Source organism: Amaranthus tricolor, chromosome 14 (assembly GCF_026212465.1).
Source record: "Amaranthus tricolor cultivar Red isolate AtriRed21 chromosome 14, ASM2621246v1, whole genome shotgun sequence".
NCBI classification, from domain to species: domain Eukaryota; kingdom Viridiplantae; phylum Streptophyta; class Magnoliopsida; order Caryophyllales; family Amaranthaceae; genus Amaranthus; species Amaranthus tricolor.
In genome coordinates, this window is record NC_080060.1 from 3541904 (window position 1) to 3565104 (window position 23201).

General features: G+C 32.8%; 3 protein-coding genes across 5 annotated transcripts; 1 reads left to right on the forward strand and 2 right to left on the reverse strand.

Annotated features, from left to right (window-relative positions):
* Nucleotides 1–786: 786 nt before the first annotated feature.
* Nucleotides 787–2906, reverse strand: LOC130799189 (uncharacterized). The gene is made up of 3 exons (XM_057662296.1): nt 2840–2906; nt 1336–2797; nt 787–1249 (listed from the first exon to the last, which is right to left on the reverse strand). Exons 1-3 carry the CDS (start codon nt 2904–2906, stop codon nt 787–789), a joined length of 1992 nt encoding a protein of 663 aa, XP_057518279.1.
* Nucleotides 2907–5808: 2902 nt separating this feature from the next.
* On the reverse strand, nt 5809–15874 carry LOC130799702 (probable methyltransferase PMT2). Of its 3 annotated transcripts, XM_057662898.1 has the most exons (10): nt 15684–15864; nt 15297–15574; nt 12948–13006; nt 12019–12649; nt 11678–11888; nt 11248–11527; nt 10423–10809; nt 10178–10255; nt 9402–9637; nt 5809–6049 (listed from the first exon to the last, which is right to left on the reverse strand). In XM_057662898.1, exons 4-9 carry the CDS (start codon nt 12640–12642, stop codon nt 9406–9408), a joined length of 1812 nt encoding a protein of 603 aa, XP_057518881.1. In that variant the 5' UTR covers nt 12643–12649; nt 12948–13006; nt 15297–15574; nt 15684–15864; the 3' UTR covers nt 5809–6049; nt 9402–9405. The 3 variants fall into 3 exon arrangements, with proteins under 3 accessions (XP_057518881.1, XP_057518879.1, XP_057518880.1); XM_057662896.1 differs by lacking the exon at nt 12948–13006; XM_057662897.1 differs by lacking the exons at nt 5809–6049; nt 12948–13006 and having other exon boundaries at nt 9209–9637; nt 15684–15874.
* Nucleotides 15875–16981: 1107 nt separating this feature from the next.
* On the forward strand, nt 16982–21317 carry LOC130799190 (cation/H(+) antiporter 14-like). Its single transcript, XM_057662298.1, has 3 exons — nt 16982–17233; nt 18189–19157; nt 20175–21317. The coding sequence occupies exons 1-3, from the start codon at nt 16982–16984 to the stop codon at nt 21315–21317; spliced, it is 2364 nt and encodes a 787-aa protein (XP_057518281.1).
* Nucleotides 21318–23201: the final 1884 nt, after the last annotated feature.

Here is a 23201-nt window from a genome sequence, read left to right on the forward strand (position 1 = left end):
TTGTGATGACCAGTGTAAAAATTTTATTGAGTTAATTTATCAACAAAATACGTAAAAATTTTATGTATAATTCAATCTCGTTTACTTTATGGACTAAATTATTAGGTGAAAAAATAATGTTTGAATGCTGGTAATAGTGTTGTTTAAACATAAATAAATATCTCAAAAGAATCAACAAATAAACATTAAATTCTTATTCAGAATCCAACTATATTCGAATTCATATTTATCCACGCGATTGTGACCGTGAAACTATGGGCTCGAGCCTACGGGTGCCCTGTGGGTGTATCCACGCGAATAGGCCCATGAGGTGATCATGTGATGAATTGTCACGGCCTAACGTGGTATCAGAGCTGATGGTGGCTCTTAGATATAATCTAAGTTGCACTAAAACGGACACAGACACGGGTACGGGAAAACGCCAACTAAAAAATGGCGGACACGGAGACACGAAAATGGTAACATAATAAATATATCAAATTAAAGATAATTTTACAATCTTTCATTTGATATTTGTAAATAAACACTTCAAAAATATAAAACTCACATAAAATTCAAATAAGTACTAAATAAACGACATGAGTATTTAAAAATAGTCATACATAAACCAAAGCAAAGAAAACCGAATAAGTAGGTAAATTTAAGTTTGATCATCATACATCATCCATATGACATCCATCATCATCCTCCGCTACAAAAGTAGTTTCCAACTCGAGCTCAAGAAAGATCTGCCATGCCAAGACAAATAGAATCTTCTAGATTTCCAAAGTCATCTCCTCCAACATCCTACAACCTTGTTCTTCCCTTGTTATAAGCCTCGCATCTCCTTGAAAGCAAACGAAGATTGTTATGAATGTACACCAAATCTTGAGCACATTTTGGTGCAAGTTTGTTTCTAGTACATGAATGAATGAATTTATATGTGCTCCAATTCCTCTCACAACAAGAGGAAGATGATGGTTGTCCTAACAACTTGAATGCTAATGCTTGAAGCATCGGAACTTGTGAGCCATAAGTTGCCCACCAATGCTTTGGAGCCATCAAGTACATATCATTCAAGCATTCCGGTTCGGTAAATACACCACCATCTCTTGCTGAGAAAATAGCATACTCCATATTAACCTTTCTTCTATTTTCCAAGTCTTGAAACAATCTTCTGAAGCAATTCAATCTTTGTGTGGAAATTTCATTGTCAACATGTGGAGCAACTCTATCGGGGACCTCTTTAAGCCACACGTCACTATAATACCTTTTAAATACATGAAAAAGAAGAAATTTAGTTAATGCATAATCTAATGCTTTAAACATTTAAACATACAATATGATCTCCTTTACCTTGGATTCAAAGAATGTGCCAAACAATGAAGTGGAGTGTTGCTTTTCTTCCAACGGTTAAGAAGTATTGTTTCGACCACACTAAAGAAAGAAGAATACTCATGCCTTTGTTTATGCTCATGGTTATATATGATCTCCTTCACCTTTGAAATCATTGAATCCCATTTTTCATATACTAAATGAAGTAATGCTTTGTCGGTATCACATGCTCTTATCATGTCATAAATGGGACGAGTAAAATCAAGGATGTAATCAACGTTGTCCCACCAATCGTCATTTAGAATCTTTTCCCTCACAAGTGTAGCTTGTCCACGATGATCATCACGATATGTGGACCAAGCCTCACTAACAACCATGGATTGAAGAGTTGGTTTAAGAAGTTTCATCCTCTTTAGCATGACAAATACTGAAGCAAAGCGAGTATCACCGACATAAAGAAGCTTTAATGGAGAGAACTTATTAAATATAGCTAACCTCATTGAATGGTTCATTATGTAGTTTTTGACAAATAAAGCATCTCCATGAACTTCGGTTATCCAATGACATTCATCATAAACCTCCTCATTGTTTGAAACATTTTTAGCATTACAAATGTTTTTAAGAGCAAGGTTAAGAGTGCGAAAAATGCATGGTGTCCAAAATATATGTGGATATCTACCCTCTATAAGTTCTCCAGCGGCCTTGCAATTGCTTGCATTATCAGTGAGAATTTGTACAACAAATTTCTCATCTCCAACTTCTTCAATGGCATCATTCAACAAACTAGCAATAAAGTCTTTATCCTTTACCTCTCCTGAGCAATCAACTGCCTTTAAGAACAGAGGACCAACTTCATAAGCTACCATGAGGTTAATTAAAGGTCTCCTTTGTGGATCACTCCACCCATCACTCACTATACTTACCCCTTTTTCCCTCCAAGTAGCCTTTGTTGGTTCTAAAAGCCTTTCAACATTTTCTTTCTCTATATCTAACAAAGTGGTTCTCATTTTATTGTAACCAGGAGGCTTGTAACCAGGAATATTATTTGTGACAGCATAGTTGTATGAACTAACATAGTAAGGATTTCGACAAAGGTTGAAAGGCAATCCTCTAGTAAAAAACATCCTTGATATCTCAGCATCTAAGTTGTTTCGAGCTTGTATATCAAAAGCTTTGGTGATTGGGTTGTCAGATTTTCTTTTCTTGGCATATGAAGTTGGTGAAAGAAAAGTTTCAGAAGACAAAGATTGATTAGGAAGTGGTGGTCTTTTTGGTTGTCTAGATTCTTTATATTGCTCAACTTGTCTTTCTAAGTTTCTCATTTGCATTCTATCCTCATTTGTTACATTAGGACATTGGCTAATTCCACCTTTTGCAACACCCATCAAATGTGCTCTAACTCTAGTATATGAACCACTCTTTATTTGTTTGCAAAAGTTGCATTGCCAAGTATAATTACCCCCACCTCCACTCATTTTGTCCCCTTTAACAACATATTTTCACAAAGGATATGAACCGAAATCACCCTCTTCATTTGTAGCATCACCACTAACATTGCATGAATCAGAGCTACTAGCCCCACTACTAGACATGATTGAACTCTTCAAATTCAAACAACCACAATTAAAGATTTAAAAATCAAGATTAACAAATAACACATTAACAATTTAACATTAACAAATAACATTAACAAACACATTAAAAAAATGCTAAAAATGAAGATGCATATGAACAAACAGTTGCTATGCATTTTTAGCTGCATAATCAGCAAGTACTAAATTCCAGATGCATATGATCAAAATCATAATATTGAATACAGTCCTAAATTCCAGATTTCATGAGTGATAGAACAAAGCAAACCACATGATTTTTTCAACAAAGTCAAGTAACTTTTTGAATTGAAATCAAATATAGTGAATAATTTCTTGAAAGCACAGATTTACAATCCAAGACTATCATTTATTGAATGCGTTTTCTTTGTTCATTGTAAGACATGAATATTGAATACAGTGCAGCAGCCAGCAAACCACAAAAACTATACTTGAAAATCAAAAAGAACCCACAATCAAGATTTAAAAATAAATGTTAAACCAACAACTCAACAAGATTAAGAATTTAAGATTAGCACTAAGATTAAAGATTAGAACAATATTAATATTAGGATTTAGGATAAAGAGTGAAAATACCTTAAACAAAATCAAAAATTTCGATTTTTAGGGATTCTTTGATTGGATTCGAACAACCCACAGCCCACAAGGAAGCAGCAACCAGCAGTTGCAGCACCGAGTTCGAGTTCGAGCAGTTGCAGCGGTGGCGGTGGCGTGGTGGAGGTAAAGGAAGAGGTGAGTTCGAGTTTTTAGGGTTAGAGGAGTGAGAGGCTGAGAGCAAGAGAGGGAATTGAGAGGGAAATGGAAATATGGAATTCGAGTGTTCGCCTGTGTCACTACTGAGTACTGACTCTGTTTTCAAATTTTTTTTTTTAAAAAAAAGAACACACGTGTCCTTGCCGTGTCCGTCGCGTGTCCTTGCCGTGTCCGTCGCGTGTCCTTGCCGTATCCACGTATCCGGAAAAATATTAAAATATTAGACACTTCATTTGGCGTGTCGGACACGGATTTTCGCGTGTCCGTGTCCGACACGCGACACGCCAGTTCAGTGCCGTGTCCGTGTTTCCTATGATATAATGTGGCTTACATGTGAGGTGGAGTGTTGGAAATACTTTACATGTGAGAAAAATTTCACATCACTAAAAAAAAGAGTGGGTTTGTGAGCGTTGACTTGCATACATACATGATGAGTTTCACTCTTTTCCAAAATCATATGGTATTAGCAGATTCACCCATCAAGTATTATATATAAGTCTACAACCCACTCTTTTTAGCGATGTGAGATCTTTCTCACATGTGAAATATTTACAACATAAGTTAGAATCTACGAGGTTTACCTAAACAAAAAATTCGAGTTGTTATGTTCCCTTAACTTCATCCATGAATTTTTTATTGAGTTGTTGGATTGAAGGTCATCCATAACTTCCAAGGCATAAATAATGGTAGGATACATGGAATTGTCTACATACCAGTAAATAGTATCATGTCTTTTCCCTACTTGGGTAAGCTAAGTCTCCTTATCACATATATTAAAGATAACACGACCCATCGTGTCCCAAGTTAGCGACAAAGGGAATCAGTTTATGACTCATTAAGAAGTTAGTCATTTGCAAAAAGCACCAATAATATTGAATTTACATACACTAAAAAAGATAATAAAACTGTTGGTTACTAGTATTGTAAAAGGAGGGAATCACATGCTTCTTAATTAGTATAAAACTGTGCAACGATACCGGGTTCAATTGGGCATCTGAATTTCAAATGGATCAAGTTTTAAACCGGCAGAGCTTTAAGCAGACCTTTTATTTATATAAATATAAATAAAATAGACTAAAAATAGATTGTATATAGACCTTAAAAGGGCCATTATTATTATTATTATTATTATTATTATTATTATTATTATATTGCTTTAATTATGTTAGTATAGATTTATAATAGTCACTAGTCTAAAAATAACTGACAAAAACTAACACCATTTTAAATTATGACATTTTACTTAATCTGACATGTTTATTTCATTAGAAATTTGAAATAACAAAATTATAAATGGGTTGGGTTTTATTGGAGCAAGTCAAGAAGTCCCAACCTATCAAATCCAATTTATCTTTTACTGCAACCTCATTTTAATTTCACTAATTCTTTTTTAAAACCGTCTAACGATGAAACAATTTATATTGGACTAGTCCAAATTATAATTGTTTAAAAATGATAAAAAACAAAAAAATTTTAAAATAGTTAAAAGAAAAATGTAAATCAATAAACAAATTTCCTTTAAAAAAAATGAGTTCTTTATGACTCGTCTCATAATAAAACGGTTGCATTCGCATACAAAACGAGTTTTTTTATTTGAGCCTGAATCAGTCGTCATTGCATAGGTCTTGAATAATGCAAACTATGATTATAAGCCTTATTCACCATTGAAAAGAACCAAAACAAAAAATAATGGAGTTTGTTTGCTAGGAAATATTTTTCTTGTACTGATTTTTCTTTAGTTTAATATAAAACTCTTAAAATTATGTTTGAGAACATGTATTTTATTTCAAATTAATATTTTAATTATGAAATCTCGAAGGAAGAATTTGAGAATAATAAGATTTGAAAAATTATTCTCAAATTCTCACTTTTAGCTTTTTTTTCAAACCAATGGTGGAATTTACTTAAATTCTATTTTAAATTCATTTAATTTGTCTAATACTAAATTTTAATTTTTTTTAAAATAAAATTATCATTTTCAAACATAGAATAAAAATATATTCATTTTAATTTTCTGATCAAACAAATACCCAAATGTAACAAAAATATTTCCCCATGAAAAAGTTTTCCTAAAGAAAAGAGGAAATAATTTAGCATATTTGTTGAAACAAGGAAAGAAATTGACAGGAGGGACATGATAGATTAAAACAAGTGGTGAGCAAAGAGTAGAAAAATACGAGCCATTCATATAAGAATAGGGCCAATTTATAAAGTGATCTTGCACGCCATAAATACGGAATGTAAATGTGGTGATTGAAACTCATGAATATGACATTGAGAGTCTTCAGGTCTTGCCTTAGCGGCGACAAGTACTATACTTTTCCAGCGAGATTCATCTTTGATTTTTCATCGACCTCTTCCTCCGATCTACCCTGTAACCAAATAAAAAAAGAATATGTCAATGATTTGAGATTATGTATCTTTAAACAAATTCTTTAATGAGACGATGTCATGGTGAGACTATCTCTATTAGACTAACTCATGTATATTTAATCTATTAAAATGATCATTACAATTTTAAAGTGATCAGTTAAAATAATAAATTTAATAAATAAGATCTTCTTATGGTGAGATAGTTTCTTACGAGTCGAAGTAGTATCTTTAAGTGATTGTTCACAAAAGTCTAGTTAGAAGTTTGCTCTTTTTTACTTTGCATTAAGAAAGAGATAGAAATGACCAACTTATCATATTATCTTAGTTTTTTTGGTTAACTGTCTTGTAGTAGGCAACTTTACAGTTTAAAAGTTAAGTTAAATCATATAACTATTTAATCACATTTCTAATCAATGTCTACAATCACCCACTTTTAAAGTAAGTGTATCTTCTTTAGATTGTGTTTTGGTATATTGCAAAGCATCTGATTAGAGCATCTAATTGTAGCTAAGAAAATGTAGGCTCTACACCTATCAAAATTGTCAATTGAAATTATATATATTAGCCGCTCTTCTGAAAGAAAGACAATCTTTTAATAAAATTTAAAATATAAGTTTATATTCTCATAATTGTAATAAATTGTACAATATTATTATTAGATTTATGCCGTTCATCGTTATCTTTGGCTATGGATTTTCTTCTCGATCTTTTCTCTATTTTAATCGCATTTTATAATGTGTTCTTATTATAACTTTATAAGACGTGTTTCATATATTAATTTGATAGTCTGAATAATATAAATTATGAATATGTAAATATTTTATGTTAAAATTGTGTTAATAAGAAACGAACTCACACAAAAATACTTGTATTTTAGTTCATAATATAATTGGATATGAATCTGTACCTTTAAAGTCGTGATGTGGAAACCCTACCAAATAAGCAAACTTACTGGTATGTTGCTATTTACTTGGCGTACATGGCTAGAGGATCATTATCTTATCGTAAAAAAGTAGACTAAATCATAAATTCAGGTTTCAAAGCACATGAGGAAACAAAACCCTTAAAAACAACTAGTCATTTTATGCTTAATGAATTATTTTTATTTCAAAAAAATATTTATTTTTACTGATTTTTCACTAAAAAAAATGAAGTTTATACTTTAGAGAATGGGAAGAATACACCATAGTTTTTAAAACATTGCTTATTTTTTAAGTATTTAACAAAAAATTTGATACCTAAAAACAAGTAACTAATTAAACTAAAACAAAATTCATTCAAACTGGTTAAAACTAACATGTAAAGTCTTTTTGTTAAAGCGTCCGAAATCACCTATACATAAAGTCGAACGCATATTCTCAATATGTTTTCAATATGACAGTTATGTGTTAGTCTCGTGGTTGAGGGCTTTTACTTTCAGACTTATGGCAATGATTCAATTTTCACTATCTATATGAAAAATAAACTTTTTCTCTTCATTCCGGTGAAATTCTCTAACCTACACGTGAACAAAAAAACAAACTTTTGAATGCAAAAATATCTGCAATACTATGTGGTGCTACTATAACTAACATGTTTATGAACAACAATAATTCGGCCCACCATCATTTCAATATTTAAGAATTTCAAAGTTTTCTTCTAAATTTCCGACATTAGTGAAAGTGTAGGTTTACTATATCAACAAATATATCCGACAAATTTAACAATCATCAATCAACAAGTTTGAATCAGTTACATGTAGATTTAAAGCTGCTCAAACAGGAAATTTAAAGTTGTTATAACAAAACTGATAACAATCATCAAACAGCAACATAAAATCAGTTATATGTTGATTAAAAACTGTTTTAACAGGAAAATAAATTTCTTATAACAGAACTAATGAATGGGTTGTTGCTCAATTGAATTTTGCGCTATTTTCTAATCACAAATTGTTGTATGAGGCGTCTTACAGTGAAACGTGCCTCATACATGAGTTGAATCGTCTGACAGTACAAATTATAAGAATATGGGCTCTTTGTTTTGAGACCGTATTATTTAGAGACGACTCTCACAAGAGTAGCTGTTTTCCAAGCCATAATTGTTGAATTGAACCATAACGTTTTTCTGTTAGTCTGTACTTCTAGCTCTAGAAAGGGCTACGTTACTCGGTCTCCTTTATGTGGGTTGGGGACAAATACTAGCCAAAAACTATGTTTATCAGGTCTAGTGTTGTGTCATTGGATGATCCTAAACTGGCAAGCGACATTTGGGGTAGTGACGAGCTACTAGGACTATAGGAGAGTCGGAGTTAGAGATTGTTTGGATAACAAATGAAGAAACAAAATAACGGTAGGGTAGTGAAGGGGAGGCCAACAAGGATAGAAAAGGGAAGAAAGAGGAGTTCTGAGTTTTTTGCCCAAATCTTTTAATCAAAAGGATTCATTTTTTACTAGAAATACAAAATTGCCTCTCTTTGATTCTCGCCCCTCAATTCCACTCATTTGCTATCCAAATGAAGCGAGTCTCAATTCTCCATTTCTTATCCCTTCCTTTCCCGTAGAGATAAACCGAAGAAAAATGCACCTTGTCTGCTTAATAGGTATCTATTTACTTCACGATCTGTTGAAAAGAAACGAAGCAAATCCAATAAGCAAAAAATGCCAAAGCAAATCCACTAGACTTTTCTGTATATTAAAAGCTGTTCAAACAGGAAATATAAAGCTCCTTATGTTCAAACAGGAAATATAAGATCAAGAGTATTGGAAGGTGCAGAATAAAGCTAACTAAAGGATTGCTGCCCAATGAACTTTTGCAATATTTTCCAATACATAACTGTGAAGCCATAAAACTCTTTATCACAAAAGAAAATCCATAAAGGCTATGGTAAATTTTCAGCCTGATTGCAACACTTTCTGTATTTTGTACTTATAGCTCTAGAAAGGGCTTGGTTACTCAGACTCATTTAAGGCTCTAAATGTGTTAAAGACAAAATTTAGCCGATAATTACTCAGGTCTAGTGCTATGTCTTCGGAAGTGCAACACCCTGGCCCTATCGAACCGACGGTGACTACCCATGGAGGCTTGTAGACTGGCCTCACAGATCAGCACAAGTCCTTTCAGCGCACTTTAGCCTCTATTCAAACGAAAAAAGTTTCACCCCTTCATTTCCCTTTCCTTACTTTCCCTCGGATAAAATCTTATTCAAAAAATTACCAAACCGAAGAAGTATATACTTTGTCTACTACACAACAATGTCAAAGAAAATCCACTAATTTGTATAAAGACAATTTGGTCATAAGTTGATATCAAATTTCCAAAACTGTGATTACCTGTAATACTGTAAACTAAACTGACATTTGCAATTGTACTTACAGTCTTAGACAGAGGTGGCATTGTTGTCAACGGCAACCCAGTACTGTTTGACAGCAAACAGAACCTTCTCGGAAGAGAGGGGACCATCTTCATGGTCTACCATTTTGGTATTCCACCTCATCCCGGCTGTTATTCTCTTCACCTTCATTAGAACATCTACTTCATCTCGAAATATCACTGCTCCCTCGGGTCTCAAGATTCTGTCCATTTCCAGAAGGATATCTTCTGCATTACACCTGTACGCAATTTGTCAAAGATGTTGCATATGATTAGGAATTAAATGGACTACGGGAATGTGAATTGAATATAACATTTAACAGAAATATTGGTCACAAAAATTAGCTCTTGCCTAGGAAAGCTGTATGAAAAACATTCTTCTACCATTATAATACATCCTGGAGAATGCGGCATACAGCCATACAGCCCGTCTTGTATGAGACCGTCTCACGGTGAGACGACCTCAATACAAGAAGCCAATAAGTTAAAAATTTCTATTATTGGGCTATTTAACCCAAGTATGAAACATGTCTCACGGTTAGACCGTCTCATACAAGAATTTGTGCCAGCCATATCTGTTGTCTCAATTTGTGTATAGTGGACTAATGTCCAAGGCTTAAACAAAATTTTTCATAACTTTTTTCAAGTAGATGTATAATCTTATGCTAGATCACACTAAAAAGTGAATCATTTTTCAATCATAAACAATCGAAATTGGTTTCCATATTTTGAATTGAAAACTGTAATTAAGGAGAGATGATTTGCTTCTTAAATCTTACTTGTTCTTGTACAAACTGAAAAGACCATGAACATGTATCAGATCATAAGTCCTAGGGTATGTGGAGAAGGCTTCACACCTGCAGAACACAAAAAAACCGATCAAAAGAAGCTGAAACCCTTTATTGCTCCATATCCAACATCTGCCTCAACTTTCAAGAATAAGGAAAGAAAGGAAATCGACAAATTAATAAGAAACATAACACAAATTAGCGAAAAATAAAACAGCACGAAAAGTCAAGTTTACCAGTCATGATAGATGCCTATGAGACCCCTTTCATAAATAACACCTAGAGTATCCTTAGCAATAGTGGGCACAACATTCATAACCCACAGTTTGGGGGAGTCAAGTGTCGCGGCAAAGCTTCCTAGACCAGCATTCATATCCATGATGTTGCGATACCTTCCAGTATGAAGCAGTTTATTTACCCTTTTATAATGAGTTACGTGCTTTAGCCAGAGTTTGATATCATCCTGATAGCATTCTACAGTAACTCCTGAAATCGAGCCACTCGCAATTCTACTAGGGGTAGCATTGAGTCTGTCGGGATACGTCTTCCACTCTCCTCCAGAAATTACATCGGTAGCACTAGTTTCTTGGTAGGGAGTGATGCATGCCTCCATCTTCTTGTACCTTTCGTACAAAAAACCGAAAGAATAAGTAAATTTTATTTTGGAGGGTTGAGCAAAACATCTTTGTATGAGATGTTAAAGGGAAAATATAAGTACATATACACTACCATGAATGACAATCTAAATCCTTGTCATCTTCAACTTGAAATGATAATGTTCCTCAAAATTAAGTTTTCATCAATAAAATTTAGTTTTAATCCGTACAATCAGTAACTATGTATGAGAAAACACTACCGTTAAAAATCATATTTAATCATTTGAGGCTCAAAGAAGGTAGATTATGTTACTTGGACTTTCATTTTACTTCACGTACCCATGTTCGATCCTTGATGCTCAAACATTGGTATGGCACTTAGACACTTCATTTAAGGCGTAAAATTGCTTATTTAGATGTATTTGACACTTGGACATAGATGAGCAGAAAAGCATAGATTTATACCAGACATCAGTGACATATTGTCTATCACACATGGTAACACGCGAAATCCGCTCCCTGCAGTGCTCTCTTTTTCTCCAAATGGCAATTTCACCCTTTTGAGATTTCTTCTCCCAGCACAGAAGTTCTGCAATTTCCTCGATTTTCCTTTGTTCTTCTTCGAGATCCTCCTTTGATCGCTGCCAAGCTTCATAGTTATTCTCCCAATTGATGGGTGGACCAGAGAGTACCCAGTAGCCTCCAGGTCTAAGAACTCTATCCACTTCCATCATGTACATTCCATCTACATAAAAAGCTTTTTTGATAACTTGTCCTAATGATACGCACTAAAAGAAACAAACTGCATACACGTACTATAAGCTACAAACATTCTTGAATTCCGAATTTTTTTCTTGATTGATCAATATCGGAAAATTTTGACAAAGCCACTTACCATTTGCACCCCATGGAATCAAACACCTAGAACAATGAGCCATATCAAATGATCTAGGGGAGAAAGGAAGCTTTATAGTTCCTAAAACACCGATAATAGCAGGAACTCCTCTCTCGAGAGCAAACTGAACCTGTGCTTCATGTGAATCTCTCGGTGCAAAGGACATAGCTAGCACATTCTTCTTTAACAAGTATGCTCCCCAACTCGCAACCTAAAAAAGTCTCAATCGCTCTCAATAAACCAACCAATAATCAAAACCAATACATTACATTGCACTAAAATTCTAGGAAAACCCAACTAATGATCAAAATCAAAAAACTGATAAAGGAAAACCAGCTTACCCCACAACCAGTATCAAGTGCAGTTCTAATCATCCCATTATCCAAAGGAATAACAGAACCCAAATCGTTGATATAAGCATCAGCACCTTGAGGAAACTGTGTTCCTCCACCAGGGAACCTAAACACACTACCCTCATATTGTATCCAATTCTGCACCGCCTTCTCAACTGTTAAACTCTTGTAAGGTGCATTAGCATAAGGTACATAATCGCGACTCTTAGGCCATGGAAACGGACTTACATAACCCTTTGGAGCCGGTATTAGACAATTCAACTTCTCATTCTCAGGAGGACAATGTCTTTCCCTATAATTCATATTCTCCCTAGGAAATGTCATGGCTCGCGCCTGGTCTTGGCAAGGTGTGTAATCAATGAAACGATCAGGACATGGTTCGAATTTCTTGAATTCATAAATGGGTTTTTCACCATGTTTGGTTTCATAGTTTAGATCAGTTAAAACACTGCAATCTGTTTGTTTGTTTACTTGCACTGCAATGTGATCTCCTTTGCCAAAACCACTACGTTGCCATGAACCCAATAGATAAAAGAAGCAACATAATCCAAATAAGATGAATACGGATAATGGGTTCTTGCTTTTGTCTCCAATGTTTCCTTTATTTGCCATAATTAATCTACGATCAAATCATTTGGGTGTTCACGTGTTAATAATTGCAGTTTTCACATTTAAATAATAAAGCACAACTGATCAATGTAGATGAATAATAAATTGCTCAAATTATAATCAAATTTAGGTGTTTTATAACAGAAAATTATAACCCTTTTGCAGATCCAGAGGAAAACATTTCGTTGCCGATTATATTATCGAAAGTTATATGAAAATTATGATTATCAAGACACAAAATAATATGCGACTGCAGTATTTTGAAATGATTATACAAAATGGGTTGCGAAGATTGAATAAGAACTCACAAGGTATTTGGGCAGATGTTTTTCTTGGCCGTTTCAGTTCAACGAAAATTCATAGTTGCCTAGCAGGTATGAAGTATGATAATCTCCGATTCAAATGAATATTTGTTCCATTACAAATTTACAATGAGTAATGTAAATGAGAAAATAATTTTACATTTTACCCCTTGTCTTTTACCCTCCGTTGTACAAGTGTCAAGTGTGCATTATGTAAGAAATTACAAAACTACTCTCTAATTTATCTCTAATTTACATTCGGTTGTTAAGGCATGTTTCAGATATGATATTTTAAGTTAGGTTATTTTTGAGCATGCATGTACGTAAATATGTTGTCAACTTGATATTATAATTTTTATATATGAGTTATTTTGATTTGAGTCAATTCATACATTGTTTTGATTGATTGAAGGAAAATTTTCCTATAATAATCCAAACTTTTACTGATTTTTCTATAATAATCTCAACTTTTAATTAACTCTGAATAATCTTAACTTTGAGTTCACTTACCCAGCAATAAACTAACGTAACTTGCAACCGGTTGATTAATTACATTTCTTTTAACTTTATTTTATAACTAAAATCTCACTTATTTACCTTACCTTCAACATTAACCAAATAACGAGTTCTTTAACTGCCCCAAATTCCATTTTCTTTATGAACTCTCCCAATCTTAATGAGATAGCTAATCAAATTCATTCCATTTGAAGAAGATAATGTTGCAAACAATCATCATCAATGGTAAGTTTTTCTTTTTCTTTCATCTACATTTAAATTAATTTTGGTTTGAAATTAGGGTTTATTTAACTCATGAATTATGGTGTTTTGTGCTTGATTTTGTTAACTTTCACTCTCTGATTTTTTTTATTACTTTAATTAGGCTTCAATCTTTGCTTCCTTTATTGTTAAGTGGTGGTATGGTGGGGTTTTTCAACGAACAGGGATTGGGTTGGAATACATTGGTGGGAAATGCAAATCTATGGCTTTGGAACCTGATAAATATTGTTGTGCGACAGCGGAAGCAAGGTCAATGAACAACAATGAAACAACAAGAATTTCAATGCAACCAATAAGAAAATGACACAAGAAATTTAACGTGGTTCACTATCAATGTGATAGCTACGTCCACCGGCACCGAGAACAAATAATTTCACTATGATCGCAAAGAATACAAGATGAATTACGATCACGCTCACAAACTACTATGGCTCTCTTGTGATCTCTTATAATTTGTGAATCGTAATTCCCTGGTGCCAACAAAAGGGTGTATTTATAATAAATCAACTTGAAAGACAGTTTTAGGGACTAAGTAACCACAAATAACCGACCACAAATAAAGGTAACCGTCCCAAAAGACGTTTCCCGTGAAAAGAAACTTCAATTGCGCGACCTGTGTAAAACTATGCCGTAGAGTAGAGGCAGAAGCAACTCCGCGCCCCGCGGAGAATTACGCACCCCGCGGACTTGGTCAGAACATTCTCCGCGCCCCGCGGAGGTCCCTCTGACCCGTACTCATCTCCTTCAATGGTGCTTTGCTAGTTTGAGTCACCATTAACAACAAATGTTCTTGGTTTGAGTTTAAGACCATTATTGAAGATGACTTGAATTTCAAAACCCATTTTCTCTCTATTATGTGCTTCCACATGCATTGACATATGAAAAAGGTTTGAAAAAACTAGTAAATGACGATACTGTGATGGAAATGTCTAAAATTGGACTTGAACTTAGAGTTGTTGATTATTATGTAATCAATGCGACTGATGATGATAATTTGTTGATGGAAAATTTAAAATTTGTTAATTGAGATAGTAAATAAGGAATTAGATGAGAATTGGGTTAGTAAAGGGGTAGATGAAAATGGGATGTTTGATACAAAAAATGAAGATGAAGATATGGAATCCATTGTTTCTGAAGAATCAGAGAATGAAATTGCAGATGAATCTGAGAATTTGTTGCTTAGCGAAGATGAAGTGTCAAATCAAGAAAATGAGTATGTGAAGGATTTGCAAGGTCAATCTTCAGTGAGAATAGGTGAGCTTCAATCAACTGATGCTATTTCAAATTATGAGAATAGTGAAGATGAACTAAACGTACCTGCTATAATTAATGACAAGACTGACTTTAAGAAATTAAAATGGTGTGTTGGTAGAGTTTCCCTAATTCTCTTCAATTTAGAGAGGCTGTAACAAGGAATGCTATAGCTCAAGGTAGAAATGTGAAGATTGATGTTAGGGATAAAAAGAGACTTGATATGATAGGAGTTAGATGTGTTAAGGGATGTCCGTTTAAGATATATGCTAGTTGGGATAACAAGCTTGCATCATATATTGTAAAGTCAGTTGATGGTAAACATACTTGTCCGAGAAACATGGAGTCAAATAAACAGTTCAAGGCTTCATAGTGTGTCGAGTAATTACTAGAGTTGTTCAAGTCTAGGCCACACATTCCGTCCTCTGATGTACTTCAATCTTCATCAAAGCAATATTTTCTTCTATTTCTTGGTTTTTGAGCTTGAGTTTCTGTATTTTATCCATCGACATAGCATTTTCTTGTTCTAGCCATTCAATTCTTCCAGTTTCATTGTTCAACTTCATCAATTCCCTCTCCCACTTGAAAAACTTAAAATCTGAATCCTACAACCAACCATTATAACCTTAATTAAGAAAAATTGAAATCACCTAAATGTATTGATTTCATCATACAAATGAATATCAGTAAATTAAATTGAATTAAATTACTAACAGGCCACAATGCACAACCATAAAACTTCTCCCCGACCCGAGAATCTTTCTTAGCAGTTTGAAGTTTCGCAGATAAGAAATTAGGAAGAAAAATAGAAAAAACAACGGGAGGGGAGTTGAATTTTACAGTGATGGATGTGAATGCAAGGCAAATTAAGGTTGAAGAAGAAAGAAAGCATGGAGGAAAATGAGAGGAAGCAGGTATAAGAATGAATATAAGTAATGGTCAATATTTACCCAAACAACCGATTAATATGAGTTAGATATTGTTCCTAGGTAAGTAATATTAAAGTTGAAATTATTTAGGGTTGATTAAAAGTTGGGATTATTACAGGGAAATTAGTGAAAGTTTGGATTATTGTGGAAAATTTTTCCTTAATCAAATAAAATTTGAACAATTGATCAACTATATCTCGATAAAATTGCTTTTGCACCTATTTCTATTTAAATTTGTTTCTCTTAATTTGCACAAATTTCTTTTTTTTTTAAGATGGCCCTACAATCAAATTCGTTATCAGCTTGTCCAACAATAACTTACAAGTTACAATCAATTCCTACCAAATAAATAAGGCCCGAACTTATTTATTGTCCGATATAAATAGACGAAAGCCTAAATATGATGAATTAATGCCAACCCCGCCACTTGGACATGCCAAATAATTGATTTGGACCAAGCATGACCCGGCGTAAGACATTTCCAACAATTAACCGAACCAAACAATAACTAAATTGATTGACACTTGCTTGAAACAGAACCTTTTATTCTATTGCACACCATAAGTTTATGTCAATGTAATTCAAATATTGTTAGACAATTTTATTCTAAAAAAATCCTCAAATGTCAATAATCTAAAAATAACTTGTGGCCTATTATCTTTTAAAAAAAATTCAAACAAAAAAAAAAAAAAGTTCTTGCCAAATTCTAACAATCAATTTCAAGAATGAAATTTTTGTCTTTAGCCAAATTATAGAGAAAAAAGTTGCAACGCAAAATTGTTTACCCTAGATTCCTAATTTTCACAAACAAATTATTTTACTTTAATTTCCTCCCTCTTTGAAATCTTCTATACATATCTTATTCAAAAACATTATTATTTTCCCTAAAATTAAAACATATTTAATGAAGATATAAAAGTTGAATTAGCCCAATTGTAAAAGGTTTTCTCTTTCATCTTTAAGAAGGATTCAATCCTCCCTACTTCAAGAAAAGACGAAGAACATTTAATTTCATTAAGAGATTCTCCGATTTTTCAAAAATATAAAAAATAAAAAAATTAAATTAGATAATTAATTAAAAAAATGGAATCATCATCATCTTCTACGATTGGGATACAGGGGACATGGAGTCTTGGTACATGGAATAACACGGAGATGGTGTGTCAAGAACAACCAGGTTTTTTGGAAAGCAAAAGCATATATTCAGATCCATATTATCCTCATACTTCTGAAAATTCAACTTGCCTTTTGCTTCTTTGTATTATTTTATTCGTCGTTGCCTTAACATCCTACTTGCTTAAACCGCTTGGCCTCCCTTTGTTATCTAAGATGTTCGTAAGTTTATTCTTCTTTTATTAACGTAAATAATTTTAACCTTTTTTAAATGGTAAAATAGATCGCGAAAAAGAAAATGATTAAATGAGACTAAAATTATATTTGCTTTAAATAAGACAAAATTTAATTCTAATATATATTTTATAACATTATTTGCAAATCTAATAAATTTTTCAAGTTTTACAAATAAATCCCAAAAAAAAATGTTAAATTTTAAAGTAATTTTAAATTTTGTATTGAAGCAGTCTCTTGTGAAATTTTGCATGTGAACAACAACAATACATATTTTGTTTGCAGAGGTGGATCTCTAAGAATGCCCAAAGGGGGCCGGACCCCTAAGAGTTTTTACAATATAATGTTATATAGCTATTATAATAAAATGTGGATAAATGGTTAATAGTTTAGTTTTTAAACTCTAGGGTTCAACTTGTACAAATTTAAATATTTAAAATTAAAAATAATACTCTGATTCTATAACCTTAAGATATGTGTATGTATATTTGTACTATTTTCGTTTCAAACACAATCTCAAAAATTGATGACTAAATCATACATCAATCAACGTCATAAATTTAATAATTAATAAATTTATATAAATATTTTGATGTATATTTTGTTTCACTGATTATTAAATGAAATGGTCTCACGGTAAGACCATCTCTATTGAGATGGCTCAATCTATATTTTATATCTTAAAGTGATCACTTATAACGTTAAAGTGATCACTTACAATTTCAAAATATTTACTTTTTATAGTCTTAGAGTGATCACTTATAACCTTAAAATGATCACTTGTGATTTTAAAATAATCAATTAAAGAAATGGGCTAATTATATGAGCTCATCTCATGATGAAACGGTTTCATATACGAGCTGATTTTGTTTTACATTTCATATAGATTTATATTATAGCCCATGTCATGTCCTAACATCTTATTTTTCACATGTATATGCAGGGAGGTCTATTTGTGATTGGACTATTATACTCAAAAAATATCCTTCAATTCCAATCCTTACTCCATCCAACAATCACTCATATACTAAGAACCTTCTCCTATTTAGCATTCATATTCTATTCATTTAGTCTAGGAGTGGAAACCAACATCGGTGCCTTATTCAAAAAAGTGAGCCTAAAAACATCAATCATAAGTATTACAAGTCTAATAGCTTCTTTAGGACTTAGTTACATAGGATTCAAACTCATGAACCTAACACAACAAAAAGATGGACTAACTAGAATGATGATCCTTAACGCACAAAACTTTTTCATGGTTACATGCAACCACGTAAACGAAATAGGCATAAGTAACACTGAATTAGGTCGTTTAGCTTGCGCGATTTCTCTGCTCCTCGATTTTTTTGGCTTCATCTATACTTTTATCGTATTCAATGTCATGATGCCTATACGTGATGGAGATATTTGGCATCCGATCTCAGTTTCAGGAACTTATATTATAATGTTCGCAGTTTGTAGACCGTTAGTAATCCATCTTACAAGTTTTACACTCGAAGAAAGTAATGTTAAAGGGACTAATTTCTTAACAATTATGATGATTGTTCTTGGGTTATCTTTTCTTACTATACAAGCTCGGCAACCTCTAGCAATTTTCTTATTTGGGTTCTTTTTACCACAAGAGCCATTAGCCTCGATTTTGGCAGATAAATTAGATGCTATAACTTCTTATGTTTTCTTCCCAATATTTTGTGCAATGCATGGGTTAGAAGCTGAATTTAATTCTATTAATAGCAAGTCTATTTCATTGGAGATGTTTATATTGTTAGGGAATGTTGGCAAGTTTTTTGGAACTCTTGTTCCTTCTATGTTATATGGTGTTCCTCTTTGGACTGCTCTTTCCCTTTCTATCATCTTGACTTGTGGTGGCTTGCTTAATATTGTTATGATGGGCCAGTTTCGTAGTGAGGGGGTAAGATCTTATCTACTCTTTTTTGTATTTGGGTCAGCTTTACAAATGACTGATTGATCTTTTAGTTGGTTGCTTGCCTTTTGGTTTTTTAGTAAGTCAAATAGCCAAAATTGGTATTTTTGATAATTTTGGCTTTTAAGTTAAAAGCAAAAGGCTAATACTATAGTTCACTTTGGCAAATAATTGTTGATTGGTTTGAACAACATGAAGTATTTGACTAATAAGTTAGTTTTTAAAACCAATTGTATAAGTCGGTTGATAAGAAAATATTTGGTAAAAGTTAGTTGTTGATAAGAGAAAAGACGAATAAAAAAACAAAAGTCAATGAAAAAGTTACACATTGTAGCCTTTTAATTTTGGGTTAAAAACTAAATTTTTGCTAGTGTAAAAGTTACATATTCACTAATCAATTTTTTTTTTTACTCTTTTTGACCAACATATAAGATAAAAGTCAAAGTCAATAGAAAGCCAACCAAATAACTATTCCCTCTACCTTAAATAATTAGTTTTATTTTTCTTTTTACTTTATCTTATTGAAATAATCTCATTTTATTTTTGGACATGACTCACATTTTTTCTTTAGTTTTTCATCCATACGTTTAACTTACATTTTCATCTCATTTATACATTTTTTTTCACTTTCCTATAAAATATACACTTTTTATCACTTTTACACACTTTTCTTAAATTTTTAATTATACTTCGAGCTATTTCTTTGGAACAAAGGGAGTATTTTCCAAATATCATCTTATAAATAGCGTATTCTTTTATTGGCCTTTGACTTTTTGATCTAACTTTCTCTAAAAGAATAATTTTTACTAAACACCTTTATAACAGTTGGCTTAACAACTATAAAATCAATCAATATTTCAAGTAGTTCAAATCATCCAACAATCATTTGTCAAATATATATATATATATATATATATGAATTTGCTATTGACAGTGACATTTAATTTGCTTATTTAGAAGCAATGACATTTAAAAGGATAGCTAAATCCATGTATGAAACTGCAGATATTGACAGGAGAACAATACACAGTAATATCAGTCCACACTCTAATCTGCACAGGAGCTTTCTTACCTCTAATAAGGTACATGTATGAACCATCAACTCATTACTCAACAATCATAAGACAGGGCGTTCTTACAGCAGCACAAACAGGCACATTACAAGTCTTAGCCTGCGTTTACAAAGATGAAAATCTACCAGGAATTTTACGCCTCTTAGAATCCTTCCACCCTACACACGAAAAACCGATACCAATCTTCGCCCTACAACTCATCAACCTCGCCACTGACCGTGTCTCCCTCCCTGTCCTCGCCCCGTTCCATAAACTCCAATCCTGCAGTACATTTGTCTTATATCTTACTCGTTGCAATCGTATCGTTACATCCACACTAGCCTTAGAGCGCAGGACACATGGTGCAGCTCGACTACAACACTATATATCCTTGTCCTCATACACGGTTATGCACAATGATATATGTAATCTAGCCCATGAAAAGGGTGTAAATCTTATTATTGTACCATTTCATGTGCAACACACGAACGAATTCCTACAAGGATGGACTCAACACTCAAGTCAGTCTATAAGAGACGTCAATAAATTAGTACTAGATAAATCCCCGTGCAGTGTTGGTATAATAATTGATCGAGGTGATCCTAATGTTACCCACCTAAAAAACTTGTACCAGGTTGCAATTTTTTTCATAGGAGGGAAAGATGATCATGAAGCTCTTGCATATACAACAATTTTTATTAATCATCCAAGCATTCGGTTGACAGTTATATGGTTGAAGCATAGGATATCTGAAGGTAACAAGTGTGAAGATTATGAAGTAATTCAAGATTTTCATGATAGATGTAATGATAATGAAAGGGTTACATTTCAAGAAATGATAGTTAGGGATGGTGCAGAAACAACTGAAATGGTTGTAAGTATGAAAGATGATATTGATTTAGCTGTAGTTGGGAAGTACCATGAGCCAATGTGTGCTCCATTGTTTGGGCTTTCGGAAAGGTGGTGTGAGTATCCGGAGTTAGGGATTTTTGGTGATATGTTGGTAACTCCTGATTTCGATTTTTCGGTTTTGGTTGTGCAACAAGAACCTCATAGGACTAAAAAAAGTGAAGAAGAAGAAGATAATGATGATTGATTATAGTGATTTTGTACTTTGATCACGGTCCATGGATCCGAGACATAGGGAGTCGTTGCTGTGTTATGTTTTTGTATTAAGATTTTAACGTTATTGTTATGTAGATAAGTAGATAAGTTAGTTTCTAGTTAAAAATGAATATTTTTGTACATTGGTAATGTATGCAACTTGTAATATGCAACTAGTAGATAGTGAGACCCTTCGATTTGGGAGTCACTATCAAAATCAAAATTTCAAGTGTTTTGTTTACTTTATTTTTAGAGATTTCTATAAGACTCCATTTAGTTAGAACTATAAATACATATATTATTTATAAGAAATAGAGAGACGTTCTCTATATTTCCTTGATGAAAGGTTGGAAAATTTGTTGGAGAAATGGACCTTTAATACTTGAGTCTGAACAAATGGAGTAACTAATCAAGGGGAGCTGTTGGCTGGAGCGCACGCTCTAATGGTTGGGATCGCATGCTCTCTTTGGTCAAGAACTCCTCATGGTTACCCTTAGTATTTTATTGGTTTGTCATTAATCCTTTATTTGTTGGGTTTAATTTCTATTAATCAGTTGATTTCATATGAAAGCTTCCAACAACTACATTCTCATTTATGGGGTGATTAAATCCTATTAGATCACATTTATGTTTTTTGACTAAGATTAATGAGGTTGAAATATAACCATTTGTAAGTGCCTATATAGTGGATATTTCATCCTTTTGAAAACATATGATTTTGTTTTTATTCTCTTCTTCTTTTATTCACTTGTGCAAGAATGATATTTGCAGGTGTACATTGCTTTTTGTGGGTATTAACTTTGAAAACATCTTGTCACTTACACTTGAGATAGTTAGGAAATAACTTTCTTAATGTAACAATAAATTTGTGTCACACCAAACAGTTTCTTTCAAACATATGTTAAACACATTTCTCATATACTGATCATATTATATATATTATCACTGCTAATTGTTGTTGATGATTGTAGTTTTAAGAATACATTGTGAAGACCTTTTAAAAGGCCTACATTTCCAACAAAATTAACTTATATATGATCCCTCATCAAAGAAATAGAGAGAATTTTACTAACATATAAGTTCAATGAATTATCCTTCTAATTTGTTCAGGTTATCTACAGTCAACTTACAAAAATAATTTGGCAAGAAAATCCAAATCAAACAAAAATGAAAAACATTAATGGTATGTTTGGCAACTTAGAATTTATTTTCAAATATTGAATTGGTTTCCAAATATATAGATGTCATTTACAATTCTTGAATTTAAATATCAAAATTAAATTTTCAATTTCCAAATGAATTTTATATTGCCAAACACTACCTAAAGTAATTGCATTACTGTTTTATATCATAAAACTTCAATTGTTGACGAACCCAAAGAAAGAGCCAATGTGCATTGTGCTTATTATGATGGAGCTGAGATAAAAGAATTACAGATCCATTACAATAAGCACAAAGCACTTTGGATATCTTTGAGGGTGATTGGATTTTTTTGGTGGAAATTTGATTTAAGGAAATGATAGTCTTCGGCTCGGTTTGGTTGGATTTGGTTCTCAAAAATTGATCAGTTAAATATAGAAAGGTTGATCGTACAAATTAAGCAGTACATTTGAACACAGGTACGATAAGAGAAAGCAGAGAATGATGAAGAAAAAAGGTGGCTGATACTAAAACTTAGTACGAAAAGTACTGCTACTATCAGCTCCAAAAGAGGTGTACTGCATCGGCTTGTTTTTGTACAATTGTACTACCCATTAATCACTACCTACTTTTATGTACTTGTAATTATTGGTGGTGGAGTATAATATCTGGATTCTTATTTTCCGTCACCTTTTTTATTTTATCGCCACTTCCAATTAATGAAATTACGAATTTG

Coding starts and splice junctions, on each gene's coding strand:
- LOC130799702 (XM_057662896.1), bottom strand. CDS start 12,642: ATGGCAAATAAAGGAAACATTGGAGACAAAAGCAAGAACCCATTATCC. Junction 10,810..11,247: donor CAATATGTCACTGATGTCTG/GTATAAATCTAT, acceptor TTTGTACGAAAG/GTACAAGAAGATGGAGGCAT. Junction 9,638..10,177: donor TTCAGTTTGTACAAGAACAA/GTAAGATTTAAG, acceptor AATTGCGTACAG/GTGTAATGCAGAAGATATCC.
- LOC130799190 (XM_057662298.1), top strand. CDS start 16,982: ATGGAATCATCATCATCTTCTACGATTGGGATACAGGGGACATGGAGT. Junction 17,234..18,188: donor CTTTGTTATCTAAGATGTTC/GTAAGTTTATTC, acceptor ATGTATATGCAG/GGAGGTCTATTTGTGATTGG. Junction 19,158..20,174: donor GCCAGTTTCGTAGTGAGGGG/GTAAGATCTTAT, acceptor ATGAAACTGCAG/ATATTGACAGGAGAACAATA.
- LOC130799189 (XM_057662296.1), bottom strand. CDS start 2,906: ATGTCTAGTAGTGGGGCTAGTAGCTCTGATTCATGCAATGTTAGTGGT. Junction 2,798..2,839: donor TGATGCTACAAATGAAGAGG/GTGATTTCGGTT, acceptor ATGTTGTTAAAG/GGGACAAAATGAGTGGAGGT. Junction 1,250..1,335: donor GCACATTCTTTGAATCCAAG/GTAAAGGAGATC, acceptor TGTATTTAAAAG/GTATTATAGTGACGTGTGGC.